This window comes from Pygocentrus nattereri, chromosome 16, assembly GCF_015220715.1.
Source record: "Pygocentrus nattereri isolate fPygNat1 chromosome 16, fPygNat1.pri, whole genome shotgun sequence".
NCBI lineage: Eukaryota > Metazoa > Chordata > Actinopteri > Characiformes > Serrasalmidae > Pygocentrus > Pygocentrus nattereri.
In genome coordinates, this window is record NC_051226.1 from 26,544,917 (window position 1) to 26,560,424 (window position 15,508).

Sequence of the window (15,508 nt, forward strand, 5' to 3'; positions counted from 1 at the left end):
AAATGGCGTAATTTATTTTTCTGATCACATGCCTTCCTTTTACAGTCTGTGCTTCTTTTTTCTCTCACACACAACTTTATTGTTGCCATATGGCAACATAATACAAACTACTCTCCCTGTTTTTATACTATTTAAAATTTTTATAAGAAAATTATTATATTTTTTCACGTGTACTTCATAACACATGCAGTAAAGGATTAACTAAAGCTGCTACAACCACTCCTTCGTGGCTACTTTTATCCATCCGGGTTTTCCCATTTCTCGATTTAATTGCAAGAGCAAATGACACGTTATATCTCTGTTTTCCCTTGTGAGGATGGGTGTACTAAAGAATACACCGAGGTTACAACACTTCCATGTACGTAACATGAGTATGACATGCCTGGAATAGGTAAATAGGTAACGTTGGAGTTGGTTTTGTATGTATGTATGTGTATCAATGGCTAACAGCCATATAGTCTACGGTAACAACGCCATAAAGCCAAGTCGTCCGATCGCCCCCTGCTGCTTCACACGTTAATAATAATAATAATAATAATTCTTTATTTTTATATAGCGCTTTATCAAGGACCCAAAGACGCTTACAATTCAAAGTACATAGATAACACACTTAACACAGACAACAAGAGCACAATAACACAAACAAAAAGACAAGGCAGTATATGGGAGGTCACATGAAGGAGCATAGCAGACTGAGGGCAGGTTATGAGTTTGGTGAGGCAGACCAGTTTACATAAGAAATGCTGTATAATGGCAGGGTCAGACATTGAAGGCGTGAGGGAGATTATAGGCAAGTGCGAAAAGACAAGATTTCAGCTTAGACTTGAATATGGAGAGAGAATTGACCTAATAATCAATCGGAGGGACTGCACATTACAGGTTGTACAACTTTACTCCCCATATTCAGTTGGATTTGACCACGTGTTAGTTCCAAATGATGAAATGATAGTAAAATAAGGAAATACGCTGTTTACGAGCGTTTGCCCAAAACAAAGCCCGCAGCACGGATTACGTCACTAGCTCACAGCCCACCACGCGTCACCATGGGGTTTGTAGTTCAGTCGTGGCTAACTCTTCACGGTTATGTGGCTTAGAAAAAAAGTCTGGTTTTATATTGTATTCGAGCCTGCTGTGCTCTTATAATTCAAAAATAATCATTTTACCACATTTCCAGCTTTAAATACATTTTAGTCCGCAATGAAAATGTCTTTATTGTGAAATTGAAAGCGATTCAACATGTTCTGAGCGCAACCTGCAGAAGGCGCAGACCACTGCGTGCGCCCTCTCTTCCCCGATTGGTTAAAAAGGAACGCAAACGGACAAAGACGATTGGCCAGAACTTTTAAATCTACTGCTGACGTTGGATTGCAGTGGACCAATCAGCGTGCGCTTCAGGAGGAGCTACGAGTTCAAACTGTTGTTTCCATATTGCTTCGTGCAAATCAACAAGCGTTCATTTCTAAGCGAATAACATTTAAAACTCCTATAAATCGCGATTAGGGTCGTGTTTGAACTCGCGTGTAGCCAGTCGGAGGTTCATCCGTTGTGCTAGCAGAAGGACTGGATTATACCGGCTGTATGAACGCGCGGCTCTGTCTGTCCGCCCGGCTCCGCAGTAAACGAGTCTGTGGAAAGGAGCCGAGTTAAATCTGATGTGTGAGATCTGCGACGGCCTCGCATATCAGCTCATCTAAAATCTACGAAGAAGTAAAACCTAGAGGATTGGCACCATCCGAGTCGAGTTAGCCATGGCTTTCCAGCGGAGTAACAAGCATTCCTCTTTATCTAAACGCCAGGGTAAAGTGAGCGGACTTGGCAACCAGGTGAGTCCACTGGGGCGCTTTGTGTTGGGTAAGCCGCTGGCTAACGCTAGTTAAATAGTCACCTCACTCGTTATAGACACGCTGCCTCATTAATGGCGAAAATGAGCCGCATCTGCACGTATGAGTAAGGCTGTACACGTAGACGCCCATAAGCCCAGGGGTGATGTCTTTGTTGTTTTTCTTTGTTACAGGAGGAGGTGTTTCATGTCAAAAGAACTCCCTCCTCCCCTCAGGGGGGACCAAAGAAAAGATCTGCATTTGTTGATCTTACAAATGTAAGTACTCGCTGAACATACTGTTTCACATCATCTAATGTGCTAAATAATAGTATATATTTTTTTACTTATGTCCCTTTTATGGAAGATCTTTATGTTAGTGGCCATTTGTAACCTGTACTTCTTATGATAATTGTACATTCTGAATAATTCATTCAAAATGTGATGGAGTAAGAATGTGTTCTCTTCTTTCAATCAGACCAACAAAGTGCAGAATGGTGCCTCAGTAAAGAGTGGTAAGCCAGGCAGAAAGGCAAGCAAAGCGGTTAAAACTAGGTAATGATGACTATGATCTCTTCAGGTGTACACACACTATATATATATATATATATATATATATATATATATATATATATATATATATATATATAGCAATGGTGCTGGAGTTTTTAAACCCCATCTGCTTACAGTCCACTCTAATAGACACTCCTACCTCGTTGGTCCACCTTGTAGATGTAAAGTCAGAGAGAGTAGCTCATTTGTTGCTGCACAATTTGTGTTGGTCATCATTTTGGCTGGTGGACTATTCTTAGTCCAGCAGTGACACTGAGCTATTTCAAAACTCCTGCAGCACCCTCCATTAATGAATTACCTTCATTTGGCTTGCATGGGGCAGGCAAAAGGGGAGTTCTTTGAGTTTCTGTTATACCCCTAATACAGCAAAGCAGTGTTCTCTAATCTTTATTATTTCCACCTCAAGATAAGACACTTAATTCCAAAATAATGTGATAATGTTTTTCACTGTAATACCCATAAAACAGCACTCTCCCCATTACGAAGCGGTTTGTTTTTGTTTTTTATTCTATTTTGTGTGTTTTGTGTATTCAGAACATAACCGTTATATAAATAGTTAGATTTCTGAAAATTAACTTCTGTCTTAAACTTTTACAAAACTGTTAAGGGTTCTGCTTTGTGTAATTTTAATAAAAGGAAGCAGAACAAAACAGTCTGGTCAAAAAAGGTCAGGTTTGTTAAATGTCCATGTAAAATGGGGTGGTTGGGGGTCGTAACTCTCAGAAACCATTCATTAACTTTAAATGCAAGCCAACATTAAAATCATTAAATACCGCAGTACATCGGTACCACCTTGCACTACGTGTAATCGTATAGCTCGCATGGTGCATATTTTATGGCTTGGTTTCATGCTAAAGATTATTGACTGAAATTGATTGTTATTGTATAAATCAGGGTGAATTAAACAATGTGGTTCTATGCCCTGTGGAAGTTCATGGGAGCGTTAGTCTTCACTCCAGGCTGTATCTTACTTCGGAAGCAGGCAATTAACCTGTTAAGGTCATTTGGTCTGTCTGTTCTGCGAGCTTGCCTGAAAAAAAAATCCATTTTGTTAAGACCATACATCTAAAAAGAGAAGGCTAAAAAGTGTGTAGCACTTTATCATATTTTCACACAGCATTCATGACTTTAACAGAATGATCAATATAAATGTTATTGTAAATCAATGTATGCAAATAAAAATGTTCGATCTAGATTTCATCACTTTAAATTTTCATCAGAGGAAATTCGGTGGCATTTTTTTTTCATCAACCCAAATTTAGTTGGAAATGAATGAGTTAATAAACATTCGTAGTCATTTTAGGACTTTTGCTTCAATAAGTTGTTTCTTCAGGTCTAAATGTACATCGTCTGAGGAGCAGCCCAAGAAAGCTGAAGGTCAGGTGGAGGAGGCGGTATCAGAAGACATCGGTGCATCTCGTCCTAAAGAGCAATCTGTAGTCCAACAAGCTCTGCAGTCTGCAGTCCAAGAACAAAAGGTTAAATTTCATATTCTCTACTTTTCACGCGTGCCAGAGTAAATGTCTTGCTTGTCTTTCACAGCAGTTTTCATCCTTTTACCTCTTTAAGTTTGCACTCACATCTGAGCATTTACAGTAGGTGAATGAAACATCAGAAATACAGTACATATAAAACAAGAGCTGTATCGTTCTATATAAATATTGTAGTGTAACCTGTCTTTAAGGTTAAATTAATCGTACCAAATGAAACATCTGTGATTTGAATGTCACATTTAGCAGCTTGTCATTAGTATTGTGAATGATTGGTGTGCCTCCATTAATAATTATGAAAAAATGTCATATCATAAAGGGACATTCTGGCTTAAAACTAGAGTCTGATTTGATGTTTTTCATGTTACACAGTGTCCTGTAGCGCAGCTTTATATCAGTCAGCCACATCAGTTGGACACAGTTCACTATTTAATATTGCTTTTGTGTTTTCATTCATCAGTGTTCTCTCAGTACAGTACCCAGCCTGCACTTCACAAACAAGTCATACAAACATGTCTACTTGGAATCCCTGCAGTATTTAATTCAACTTTTCTGCTGGTCTAGTCATTGATCTGAAGGCCAATAAATGCAATCAAGCTAGAATTATTTTAACACTGACCTCCGTTTTTTCAATTTTGTTGGAGAACAAGATATTAAACCTTTTCAGCACAAAACAAATACCAGAAGCATTTAAGACATAGGGTTACCTGTCCGACTTCCATCTGCATTTTCCAGCTAAGACATTATACTGTATATAGCATTATACTGTATATTATTACACATTATATGTCTATATTATGTATATTATTACACATTATACTGTATATACTGTATATAGCTTAAGTGGTTGGTGTAGTGTAGTGGGTAAAACCTCTGCCTTCTACACTGTAGACTGGGGTTCAATCCCCCACCAAGGCAAGCCCCCTACGCTATACCAATAAGAGTCCTTGGGCAAGACTCCTAACACCACCTTGGCCTACCTGTGTAAAAATGGTCAAACTGTAAGTCGCTCTGGATAAGAGCGTCAGCCAAATGCCATAAATGTTAAATGTTAAATTATTTTCACTTCTTAAATGATTTTTGAAGTATTTTAATAACAATATGTATTGTAATGTTATAAATGACATTTTAAAAACTCAGTTTAAAGCTTTCCTGCTTTCTTACTTCATGTATTGTTTTGTCTTTATGGTCTTCGGCCCACCACAAACATTGCACTTTGGCTCCTCAAGACAAAAGCTTTAGGCAGCCCTCTAGGGAATACCGCTACACCACTGCAGGAGGCCAGTAGGCATGTTTACAACAGATGTAAACAGATGTGTCTAAGCTGAAAAGCCTCTTTAACTTGGCCTGAATACACTGTGTGAAGCCACAAAAATCTTTTTTACTTCAATTAAGTATTCAATGCTGCATCATTCTTGTTATCCTCAGATACCAGAAGCCTTTGACATTGATAAGGAGCAGGCTGGTGACAGCTTGATGAGTCCGGAGTATGCCAAAGATATATTTGATTACCTGAAGAATAGAGAGGTGAGAACCTGCTGTAGTTTGGATGTTGTTTTTTGTGCCAAAGTTTGGAGGTCATGCTACAATTTCTGTCTAAGAAGGACATTCAAGTCATAAAATTTAAAAAATTGGCAGCTACTGGGTAAAACGGTTTACTGCACCATGTGTATATTTTCTCTCTACTTTGCAGGAGAAGTTTGTCTTGACTGATTACATGCACAATCAGCCAGACTTGAATGGAGAAATGAGGGGCATTCTTGTGGACTGGATGGTGGAAGTCCAGGTAAACTTGATTGTTAGTTTGTTCTTTACAGAGCTAGGTATATACATTTTTTTTCTCTATGGATCATTTCATCCGAATTGGTTAAGTCAGAATTGAAAACACATTTCATACTTTTAATTGACTTGGACTTCAGACTACAATCTGTTTACTTTGAATGACCCTATACTTTAATAATGTGTATTTTATTAAACAATTAAACATTGCATTTTGCCTCTAGTAATGCAATAATGCCTTTTTTTTTTTTTTAAATATGTGTGTGTGGGCGGCACGGTGGCGTGGTGGGTAGTGCTGTCGCCTCACAGCAAGGAGGGCCTGGGTTCGATTCCCCGGCCGGGCGACCAGGGTCCTCTCTGTGTGGAGTTTGCGTGTTCTCCCCGTGTCTGTGTGGGTTTCCTCCGGGTTCTCCGGTTTCCTCCCACAGTCCAAAGACATGCAGTCAGGCCAATTGGACATGCTAAATTACCCCTGGGTGTGAGTGACTGTCTGTGTCTGTCTGTCTGCCCTGCGATGGACTGGCGACCTGTCCAGGGTGTATCGTGCCTTTCACCCGAAGACTGCTGGGATAGGCTCCAGCACCCCCCCGCGACCCTGACGGAGAAGCGGCTTAGAAAATGGATGGATGGATGGATGTGTGTGTGTGTGTGTGTGTGTGTGTGTATATGAAATATATTCCTGGGCCAAAATTCCTTGGCCACACCCCCACCCCTTTTCCAGGGGGCATAATTTTTTTTTTCCTTTTTCACTTCACTATTCATGTCACAACTCCTCATTTATAAATGATCTTATAGATATAAGGTGATTTTGATATTGTGATAGATATTGTGGCACCACAACCACCCAACACCCCTCCAAACCCCACGCCATCTACAATAATGCCTCTGAAACGTTATCAAATGTTACCAAAACATTATCAAATGTTTCAAAAATACTAGCCTGTACATGACTAGCAAACATAGCTTTAAACATTAAAACACACAAAATCATAATATCGTTCACTAAAACACAAAAACATTCACTTAATGGTAGAAAAGGTGCTTTAGTGATGACAATTCTTGAAGTTACACAGTTTTTTAGACTTTGGAACACATTTCATTCAAAACAGTGAGTTCTAACCGCTCACTATGTGGCATAGAGGGGCAGGGATATGGTCTCACTTCTTGTTCTTAAATGCAGGAGTATGGCTAAAAAGGCTCTGCCTACAAAGTAAAACTGTTCAGTGGTGACATGAAAACGTGGGACAACATTTTTTCACTAAAGTCAAAGTAACGCATCATTAAGCCTCCTCAACATTGCCTGATGGACATACTAAAGGAATATGGGGCTGTGAGGGCTGTACCTTTGTCTGCTGTGGCTTTTGGTGCCATCCTGCACCTAAAGTTTAACAAGTTATCCCCAGACATGTTTTCCCATTATGATCATGTCTGGCTCCTTGAGACTAGTCGCCCACAGCGAAATGTTGACGCTACCTCAGAGGTCTTGTGCAAATCGAAAGTGCGTGTGGCTTAAACCATAATGTGAGGTGCAGGATGTGGGTATATTTACAGACTGTAAGGGACTGCAGACTAATCGAGAAGCTCTGATGCGATATGTAATTTAGATACACAATCAGCAGTCTAGGTTTAGGACTGAGCATGCTTATTGGCTCCCAGATGCTTAAACTGACTAATTTGGTTTTAAATTATGGTATTAACTTTTTCACTGTTCAGTGGAGTTGAAGTTGGTTAGGACCGTAAAAGTATTGAAATGTAATAGTGCTTGAGCAGCATTTTCTTTGTGTCTCATTGTGTATTTATTGCTGATATTTTAACTTCTTTGTGCAGGAAAACTTTGAGCTCAATCACGAAACCCTGTATCTAGCAGTGAAGGTCACAGACCACTACCTGGCCGTCACCGTGGTTATGAAGGAATCCCTGCAGCTCATTGGCTCCACGGCTATGCTCATTGCTGCCAAGTTTGAAGTAAGAGAGTGAACGTATGCGGGGACTAAACGGGTCACTTGTACTGAAATTGTTAATGTGTAAAATTAATGAAAGACCAGAGCTCCTTTTCATAGTGCTATTTAGCCTCTTGGCACATTTTTGATTGGCAATGATGGCATTGTTATGATGTGCTCCTTTACTGCTTGAAGAATAGCACATTAAACACAAGGTTTAATGCATATTGAGTCAATATTTATGTTTCATTTTTTTGACTAGGAGCGATGCCCTCCCTGCATTGATGACTTCTTGTACATTTGTGATGACGCGTACAAAAGGCAGGAGTTCATTGTCATGGAAAGGAACATCTTACAAGGACTTAACTTTGATATCAACATCCCTGTTCCATACAGATTCCTCAGGCGCTATGCAAAGGTTAGAACATGTAGAACTTCCTTTTTGATCAGTATAGAAATGAAAGTCATTTTTCTTTACCTGCAGTTAGAGGATTGCTGAGACCGTTGACCATTTACTACCATCACAAATGCTAATAAAAACAGGAGGCATTGATTAGTAAATTCAGTTTGACTTGTGTTAAATTGCAAAAACATTACAAAAGCATTATTTATTGACAGATTTTCAAACAACTATGAAGTGGATGAGGTAAAACCTTGCGGCATTGCGGTATTCTTTAATCTTTCAAATACAAGTCAAAGTAGATTTACAAATCACGACTTTGTTTTCATATTGTGTAGGTATTTTGAATTTTCACTGCTGTAGCAGTACTAGCCCAGACCATAATAGCCAGCATACACATCTGTTTCCACGTTGGAGTGACGGCCTGTGAGCTGTAAATTAAAGCTGCATTTTTTTCCCTTAAAGTTGAAAGAAGTAGTATTACTCAGTCAGGAGAAAAAAATCCAAATTACCGTGTGAGTCACCTGTAAAGCTTGAAATAGTAATTTAAAAGTCAGTCTTTACATATTAACATCCTGCACACTTGAAAAGAAGGTCCGTCTCAATGTTTGTATCTTAAATACAAAATCAACACTATACTGTAGAAGATATGATTACAATAGTAGGTCATTCACTCGCATCCTCTGAAGACACATCCTTCACCATGTTTGAAGGAGGATTGTTTTTTTACTTTCCACTAAAGAGGCCTTCAAATCCCCAAAATGCATGTAGTATAGATTTAAAAGTAATTTCATCCATATCAGAAGGCTAATTGTGAAATTACTGGAGGTTTTCTACAGAATCACCCTAATATAGATGGAGGGTAATGGAGAGAGAGGTCTATCCTGCCCACACAGAAAAAACAATGGCAAATATACTCACTTGGACGTCCAGTTATGGATGGCTGTGGCATCGCCAGGATCATATTAGGTAGAACAGTCAAAATAGGCAGCTGTGCCATCCTTCTAAGAAAATAAGCCCCCAAAATTGAAACGCTTAGAATTTATGAGTCTTCAGAAAAAGCTCTGCCATGTGAGTGAAAGTTTCCATGAAAGGTGGCAAATTAAAGGCCGAGGGACATTATGCAGTTTTAAATGTTGATACAGTGTTTCAAATCTTAGTTTCCATTTTTCAAAACTCTAATGAAGTTGTCCCACCCTTACTACACTGTTAAAGCCACATAAATTAAAGAGGCCTACAAAGAGGCTATGTATAGAAGCTAAATTCGGAGTGAGCTAGTGTTCTTTAACTGACTGAGCCTTTATTCACAAATGCATTTTATTATCACACATTTTTGTCACCAAACCCACAGGTAGCCCATGCTAGTATGGAGACACTAACGCTTGCACGTTACGTATGTGAACTCAGCCTGCTGGAACTGGAGCTGGTGCCTGAGAGACCTTCTCATCTTGCTTCTGCCTGCTTGCTCCTTGCACTTGTCACTAAAGGCCTGGGAGGATGGGTAAGTACGACATGCACACAGTGTGTGAGCCTGCCAGTCCAGCGTCGAATTTTTGGTGGGTAGGGTAGCCCAATCCCTTACTTGAGTAAAAAAATACAACCCGAGTAAGAGTAAAATGTATAAAAATATATTGTTTTAAAAGCTAAACTACTGAGTAACTTACAAAACTTTGATGAACATCCAGCATCCATCAGCATGGCAACTGAAGTTGGTTAAGCTCTATTCTTCAGTTTTTCATGAACGTCTGCTTAATAAATGCTAAATTTCAAAAGTTAAATATGTAAAAAGTGGCAAAGCAGGACAGATGCTGCCACCAATGTGGCACAAGGAAATTAAGCACTAAATGTTAGAGTTATAATTAGTAATCAAATATTCGTGACTGAATAACAGAGTAAAAGAAATTTGTGAGGAAGATTCCCTTCCTCACAAATACTTAGGTAGAAATAAATGTATATTACTTAAAAAGCATATATCTAAAATATACATTTTCCCTGTAGATCTGTATTGTAGATCATCACAGCCATGATGTTATTCACCGAAGTACTCAACCTCATGTTTTTTATGCTTGTACAACAGCTCTGCAATCAAGCACAGAAGCCCTGAACATTTGATCAAATATGCTTAATACAGGCATTTCTTTCCAGCCAAAGTAGCCTTTTGTGCAATATGAGCTGAACCTCATATAGATGGGTTGTGGAAAGCATTTCACAACCCATCTAGTGTGCCGAATTGAATTCTGCTAGTTTCTGGCTTATTCCACTTGACTTAGTTAATCCTCCGTCACATTTTGCCGCCTGAAAAGCTTGCTTAGGGGCAGTGGAAGGTTTAGAATTTGACACAAGTCTTGCTGTTGAACTCTAAATCATATTTGGACCAAACGAGTTGCTTGTGAAATATTATCTATGGAATCTAGCTATAGAAGTTAGTGTGTCTGTTCTCTGTTTAATGAATACGCTAAAGTGGAAATGTAATGGTAACTGCAGTGTAAAGAAAGCTGCTACTTAAGCTTTGATGCCTTGTGGAATATTTGGTGAGGCCACTTGGGTAGAATACTTCATTATAATCAAACTGTCATCTGAACTAAGTGTTGTATAACTGAGTGCGTCTGAGTGAGTAAATGCAGCTAGTTTTGACCCCACTCTCATCATAAGCCTGTGCAATAACAGTGCAGTAGCAAACCTAAAAGTCCTCTAGATGGAAGTTAGCTGATGATGTTAGATGCTTTGTCTCTAATGCAGACAGCGGCTCTTCAGTACCACAGTGGCTATTCACTGAGTGACCTGAGCCCTCTGGTGAGGAGACTGTACGCAATGCTGGCCAGCCCATCCGATGAAAAGCTCAAAGCTGTGGAAAATAAGTACTCTCACAAGTAAGTGAAGCAAATGCATTGTGGTAAAAATGAAAGCTGGTTCAGTTCCGATTATTTCATATGCTGTCCTTTTGTGTTTTTTCAGGGTGTTTTTTGAAGTAGCAAAAATTCCACTTGTACACATTAAGACATTAGAAGAGGCTCTGTCTGAACAAGATATTACTCAGTGAAGCAAAAGAATTCACCCCGGAGGTCATGTAAATATGTGTTTGTTACATTTGTATATGTTATTTATTATTTTGTATGTAATTTAAAATATGTAAATTTGTGTTTTGTAGTTTTGTACTAAATTTAAATAATGGATTGTTTTAACTGATCGTTTTAAACGTAGTTTGTAGTTCTTTAAAAATGGCCGAGTGATTACAGGGCCTCGAGTTAATGTGGAATATGAACCGATGTATGAAGAGGTAGTATTGTTTTTTTTTTTTTTTTGTGTGTGTGTCAATGTTTTGCAGGTGTTTGATCTCTGTTACAGATATATTTGTATGCAAAAACGATACATCATTTATATTCATAAAAAATATTTTACTCCTCTTTATTATGGATTTTGTTATTATGTGACAATGAAATGATGCTATTTTAATGGCTTTGTTTTGAAAAATAAACATTTTCACCATATGCATACATTTTCGTCTCTCTAAAGTTCTTTCTCAAAATGTTTAACTTCTAAAACAATGATAGTAATACTTCCCTGCAGCCACAAGTGGGCAGCATCCCAGGTAGTCATCAGATTCCATGTATTATATACAGATATATGCAGATATAAAATGGCAATTTTACAGAAGAAGGCAAAAAATGTAACTTTTAAAGTTAAGTTTTATTCCAAGGAATTTTGGAGCGTTTCTATTGGTCCATTCATCATGAACTTTTCAAATAATGTAAAGGGCAGCTGCTGTGAAATGATGTACCAACTATTTCATAACGGGACAGTAAATAAAATGCAAATAAAAACAAAGCAGTGATTTATATACCAGTTTTACTCTTATTTAAATGAATTCATTATAATGACAAGATATTTAATGTTTTAGTTTTTGTACAAATATATGCTCCTTCTGAAACTGATGCTTGCAACACATTCCAAAATAAGTTGGGACGGGGACAATTTAAGACTAGGAACATAATTAAGAAATGTTTCAAAAAAGAAGACGCGATCATGCTTGGGTATAAAAAGATTGTCCAGGAAAGTCCTGTAAGAGCAAGGATGGGTTGAGACTTGCCTCCATACATGCTATATGTTCAAATGTTTGTGGACAGCACTTCTTATCAGTAAATTCGTGTAGTCTCCATAGAAAAGGACCGGATGCTTTGGAACACCTGGTTAGGAGCCTAAGGTCATCGTGTCTAATGCCAAGCATAGGCTAGAGGGGTATACTGCCCCCAGCAGTGAGCTGTGGACAAGTGCATCTGCGTTCTCTGGAGTGACAGAACACCAGTCAATACCTTTGGCATGAGTTGGAGTGGCATTTGAGATCCAGAACTAATCATCTAACATCAATATTTAATCCCACTAGTGCTCCTGCTGCTGAGTGCAATCAAATCTTCACAGCAATGTTCCATCATTTAGGGTAAAGCCTTCCCTGAAGCGTAGAGACCGTTACTGCAGTGGAGCGGGACAAACTCGTTTTTAATACTCTTGATTTTGGAAGAAACATTGGGTGAGCAGATGTCCACAAACTTTTGGCCATATAGTGTATGGCAGTGGTTTAAGAACATTTCTCAAGCATTTGCAAGATTTCTAGGTATTTCACCCTACATGGTGAATGATATCAAAAGATTGGTCCTTTCCCAGCTGTCCTCACCCATCCAAATCATTGAATTCAGGTGTTCCAATCACTTCCATGGCCACAGGTGTATAAAACCAAGCACCTAGGCCTGCAGACTGCTTCTGCAAACATTTATAAAAGAATGGGAGCACAGTGAATCCCAGCGTGGTACCGTGATAGGATGCCAGAAACCCAGTTGTGAAATTTCCTCTCTACTAAATATTCCACAGTCACCTGTCAATGATATTATAACAAAGTGGAAGTGATTGGGAATGACAGCTACTCAGCCACAAAGTGGTAGGCCATGTAAAATAACAGTACGGGGTCAGCGGATGCTGTGGCAACTTTCTGCAGCGTCAATCACTACAGACCTCCAAACTTCATATTTGATTACTGCTATTTTTTTTTTTAAGTGGTGATATGAACATTGAGATGTTATAATTAAAAGGCAGAGAAGAGTGCCTTAGCCCAAACCCATACCCAGTTTAAAGGATTGTTACTTTGATGGAGCAATGATTTAACTAAAAGAAACTTTTCACCAAAGAACCACAAATGTAGCAGCTCAAAACTGTTAAAGTTCATTGGTTAAAAAATCTACATAATGACATTTTTGAGAAAAAAGGATGGTTTGACGTGAAGTGGTTCTTTGTAGACTCCGGTTTCTTTATAGGTGGTGATAGGAACTAGGTGTCAAATATAGCCATTTATTTTACTATCCAAAACAATCACTGAATCTGCACGTTTCTTCTGAGTTTTTACATGTAATATAACAGAGTGGTTGCATCTGAAAACACAGCACCCTGCTTGTACCTCCCTGACAGGAATGCATTTTAAAAACCTTCGTAAAAACCTATCGTAAAACAAAGTTTCAGGCAGTGTATTCATAATCACTTCATATAATAACATCCTGTGAGGAAGCTTTGAGACATTACACTCTTCAGACATCTGGTTCCTATTACCACTATTGTGAACAACAGTGACTCTATAAGTTTAGTATGGAGCATTTCGCATCAAATCGCACTGAATGACTTTGATGACAATGATTTAATTAAGCAGAACGTTTGAAAAATAAGTGGGATTCTCTTTTTCGTAATCAGTAATATATAGAACTGCATCCAGCATCTATACTCTTAACAATATAGGTGCCAAAACGATTCTTTGGAGCGATGCCTTAGGAGGACAGAACACCATAAGTGGGGTCCGAAGAACATTTAAAAAAATCGCCTCATAATGTAAAGATTTTATTCTACAGCATGTCAAGAACCTAAGGAACATCTATGCAATGTCAGAAATAAAGGTATAAAACTGTCACTGGGGTGGTACCCTCAAGGGTACATCTCAGTACCTTTAGTCAGGGAACATAACTGAACCATAATCCAATTAAATTATTATTTTCTAAGCTGTACTGACTCCACACATCCTGTCTCGTCTCCTTGCTTTTTATTTTATTGTTCTGTTTTAAAACATTAGCTTATGAAAAGGTACAAATACGTACTTTTCAGGTGGAAAAAAGTGTATTAGTGCCATGTGTATTAGTCTGGGCTCCATTTCAATCAGTACTTAGCAAGAAGTTATTTGGCTGAAATCACAGCCTATAAATGTTTCTTGTGGCCAGGGAACTTTCCATTATTGAATAATGTATTGTTTTCTTTTCTTTGCAGAATGTTTCTAGTTAGGAAATATTTATACACTCACCGAGCACTTTGTTAGCTCACAGTGACTATTAACATGTACTGCTATGGCTTTCCCTAGATGGCATTAAGTAACACCTGGAAAAACTAACACTAAGCACATACACAGATCAGCCATAACATTAAAACTACCTCCTAGTATCTACACTCACTGTCCATTTTATCAGCTCCACTTACCATATAGGAGCACTTTGTAGTTTTACAGTTACAGACTGTTGTTATACCCCATTCATTAATAGTCAGGGGCCCCCACAGGACCACCTCAGAGCAGGTATTATTTGGGTGATGGATCATTCTCAGCACTGCAGTGACAATCATGGTGTGTTAGTTTGTGTTGCGCTGGTACGAGGGGATCAGAGACAGCAGCGCTGCTTGAGTTTATAAAGACTGTCCACTCATTGTCCATTCTATTTGACACTCCTACCTTGTCGGTCCACCTTGTAGATGTAAAGCCAGAAACGATAGCTCATCTGTTGCTGCACAGATTGTATTGGTCATCCTCTAGTCCTTCATCGGTGGTCACAGGACGCTGTTGGCTGGATATTTTTGCTTGGTGGACTATTCTCAGTCCAACAGTGACACTGAGGTGTTTAAAAACTCCAGCAGCACTGCTGTGTCTGATACACTCGTACCAGCACAACACACACTTCACCGGTGACCAGCTGATAAAATGGGTGATAAATATAAATACAAGGTAGGTGTATTTAATGAAGTGCCCAGTGAGTGTAAGTCATCTTGCTTTTTACCATGTTCAAGGTCAAATCACAGATTTCCAATATCATTCTGGGGATGGTGAAGGCCATTCTAAAACTTTAATGTTTGGTTTCTTGAAGTGGTTCAGGGTTGATCTTGATGGATGTTTAGAAAACCTCTTCTCATTTTTAGCTTCTTCACTGACTTTGGGACATTTCAGGATTTGTTGATCTTTAGTAGAATCTGTTCATCCTTCTAGCTCCACATTTCCTGTGCCACTGGCTGCAACACAACCCGAAAGCACAACATATCCACCCCCATGCTCAACAGTTGGCAAGGTATTATTTTCTTGAAATGCCTTGTTTTTTTCCAAACATATCTTTGGTGCCAAAGAGTTTATCTTTTGTTACATCACTGTACCTGGGACTTAACTATGTGTTGTTTTGAGTACTTTAAACGCTGGCTTTTGTGATAAGATCACAGGTAAGGT

The 15,508-nt window shown here is 38.7% G+C and overlaps 1 protein-coding gene across 1 annotated transcript; it reads left to right on the forward strand.

The window, feature by feature from the left end:
• Positions 1–1,409: 1,409 nt before the first annotated feature.
• On the forward strand, positions 1,410–11,385 carry LOC108429390 (G2/mitotic-specific cyclin-B3-like). Its single transcript, XM_017701093.2, has 11 exons — positions 1,410–1,823; positions 2,015–2,098; positions 2,298–2,374; positions 3,726–3,870; positions 5,311–5,409; positions 5,576–5,668; positions 7,489–7,626; positions 7,864–8,019; positions 9,353–9,502; positions 10,741–10,871; positions 10,957–11,385. Exons 1-11 carry the CDS (start codon positions 1,749–1,751, stop codon positions 11,039–11,041), a joined length of 1,233 nt encoding a protein of 410 aa, XP_017556582.1. The 5' UTR covers positions 1,410–1,748; the 3' UTR covers positions 11,042–11,385.
• Positions 11,386–15,508: the final 4,123 nt, after the last annotated feature.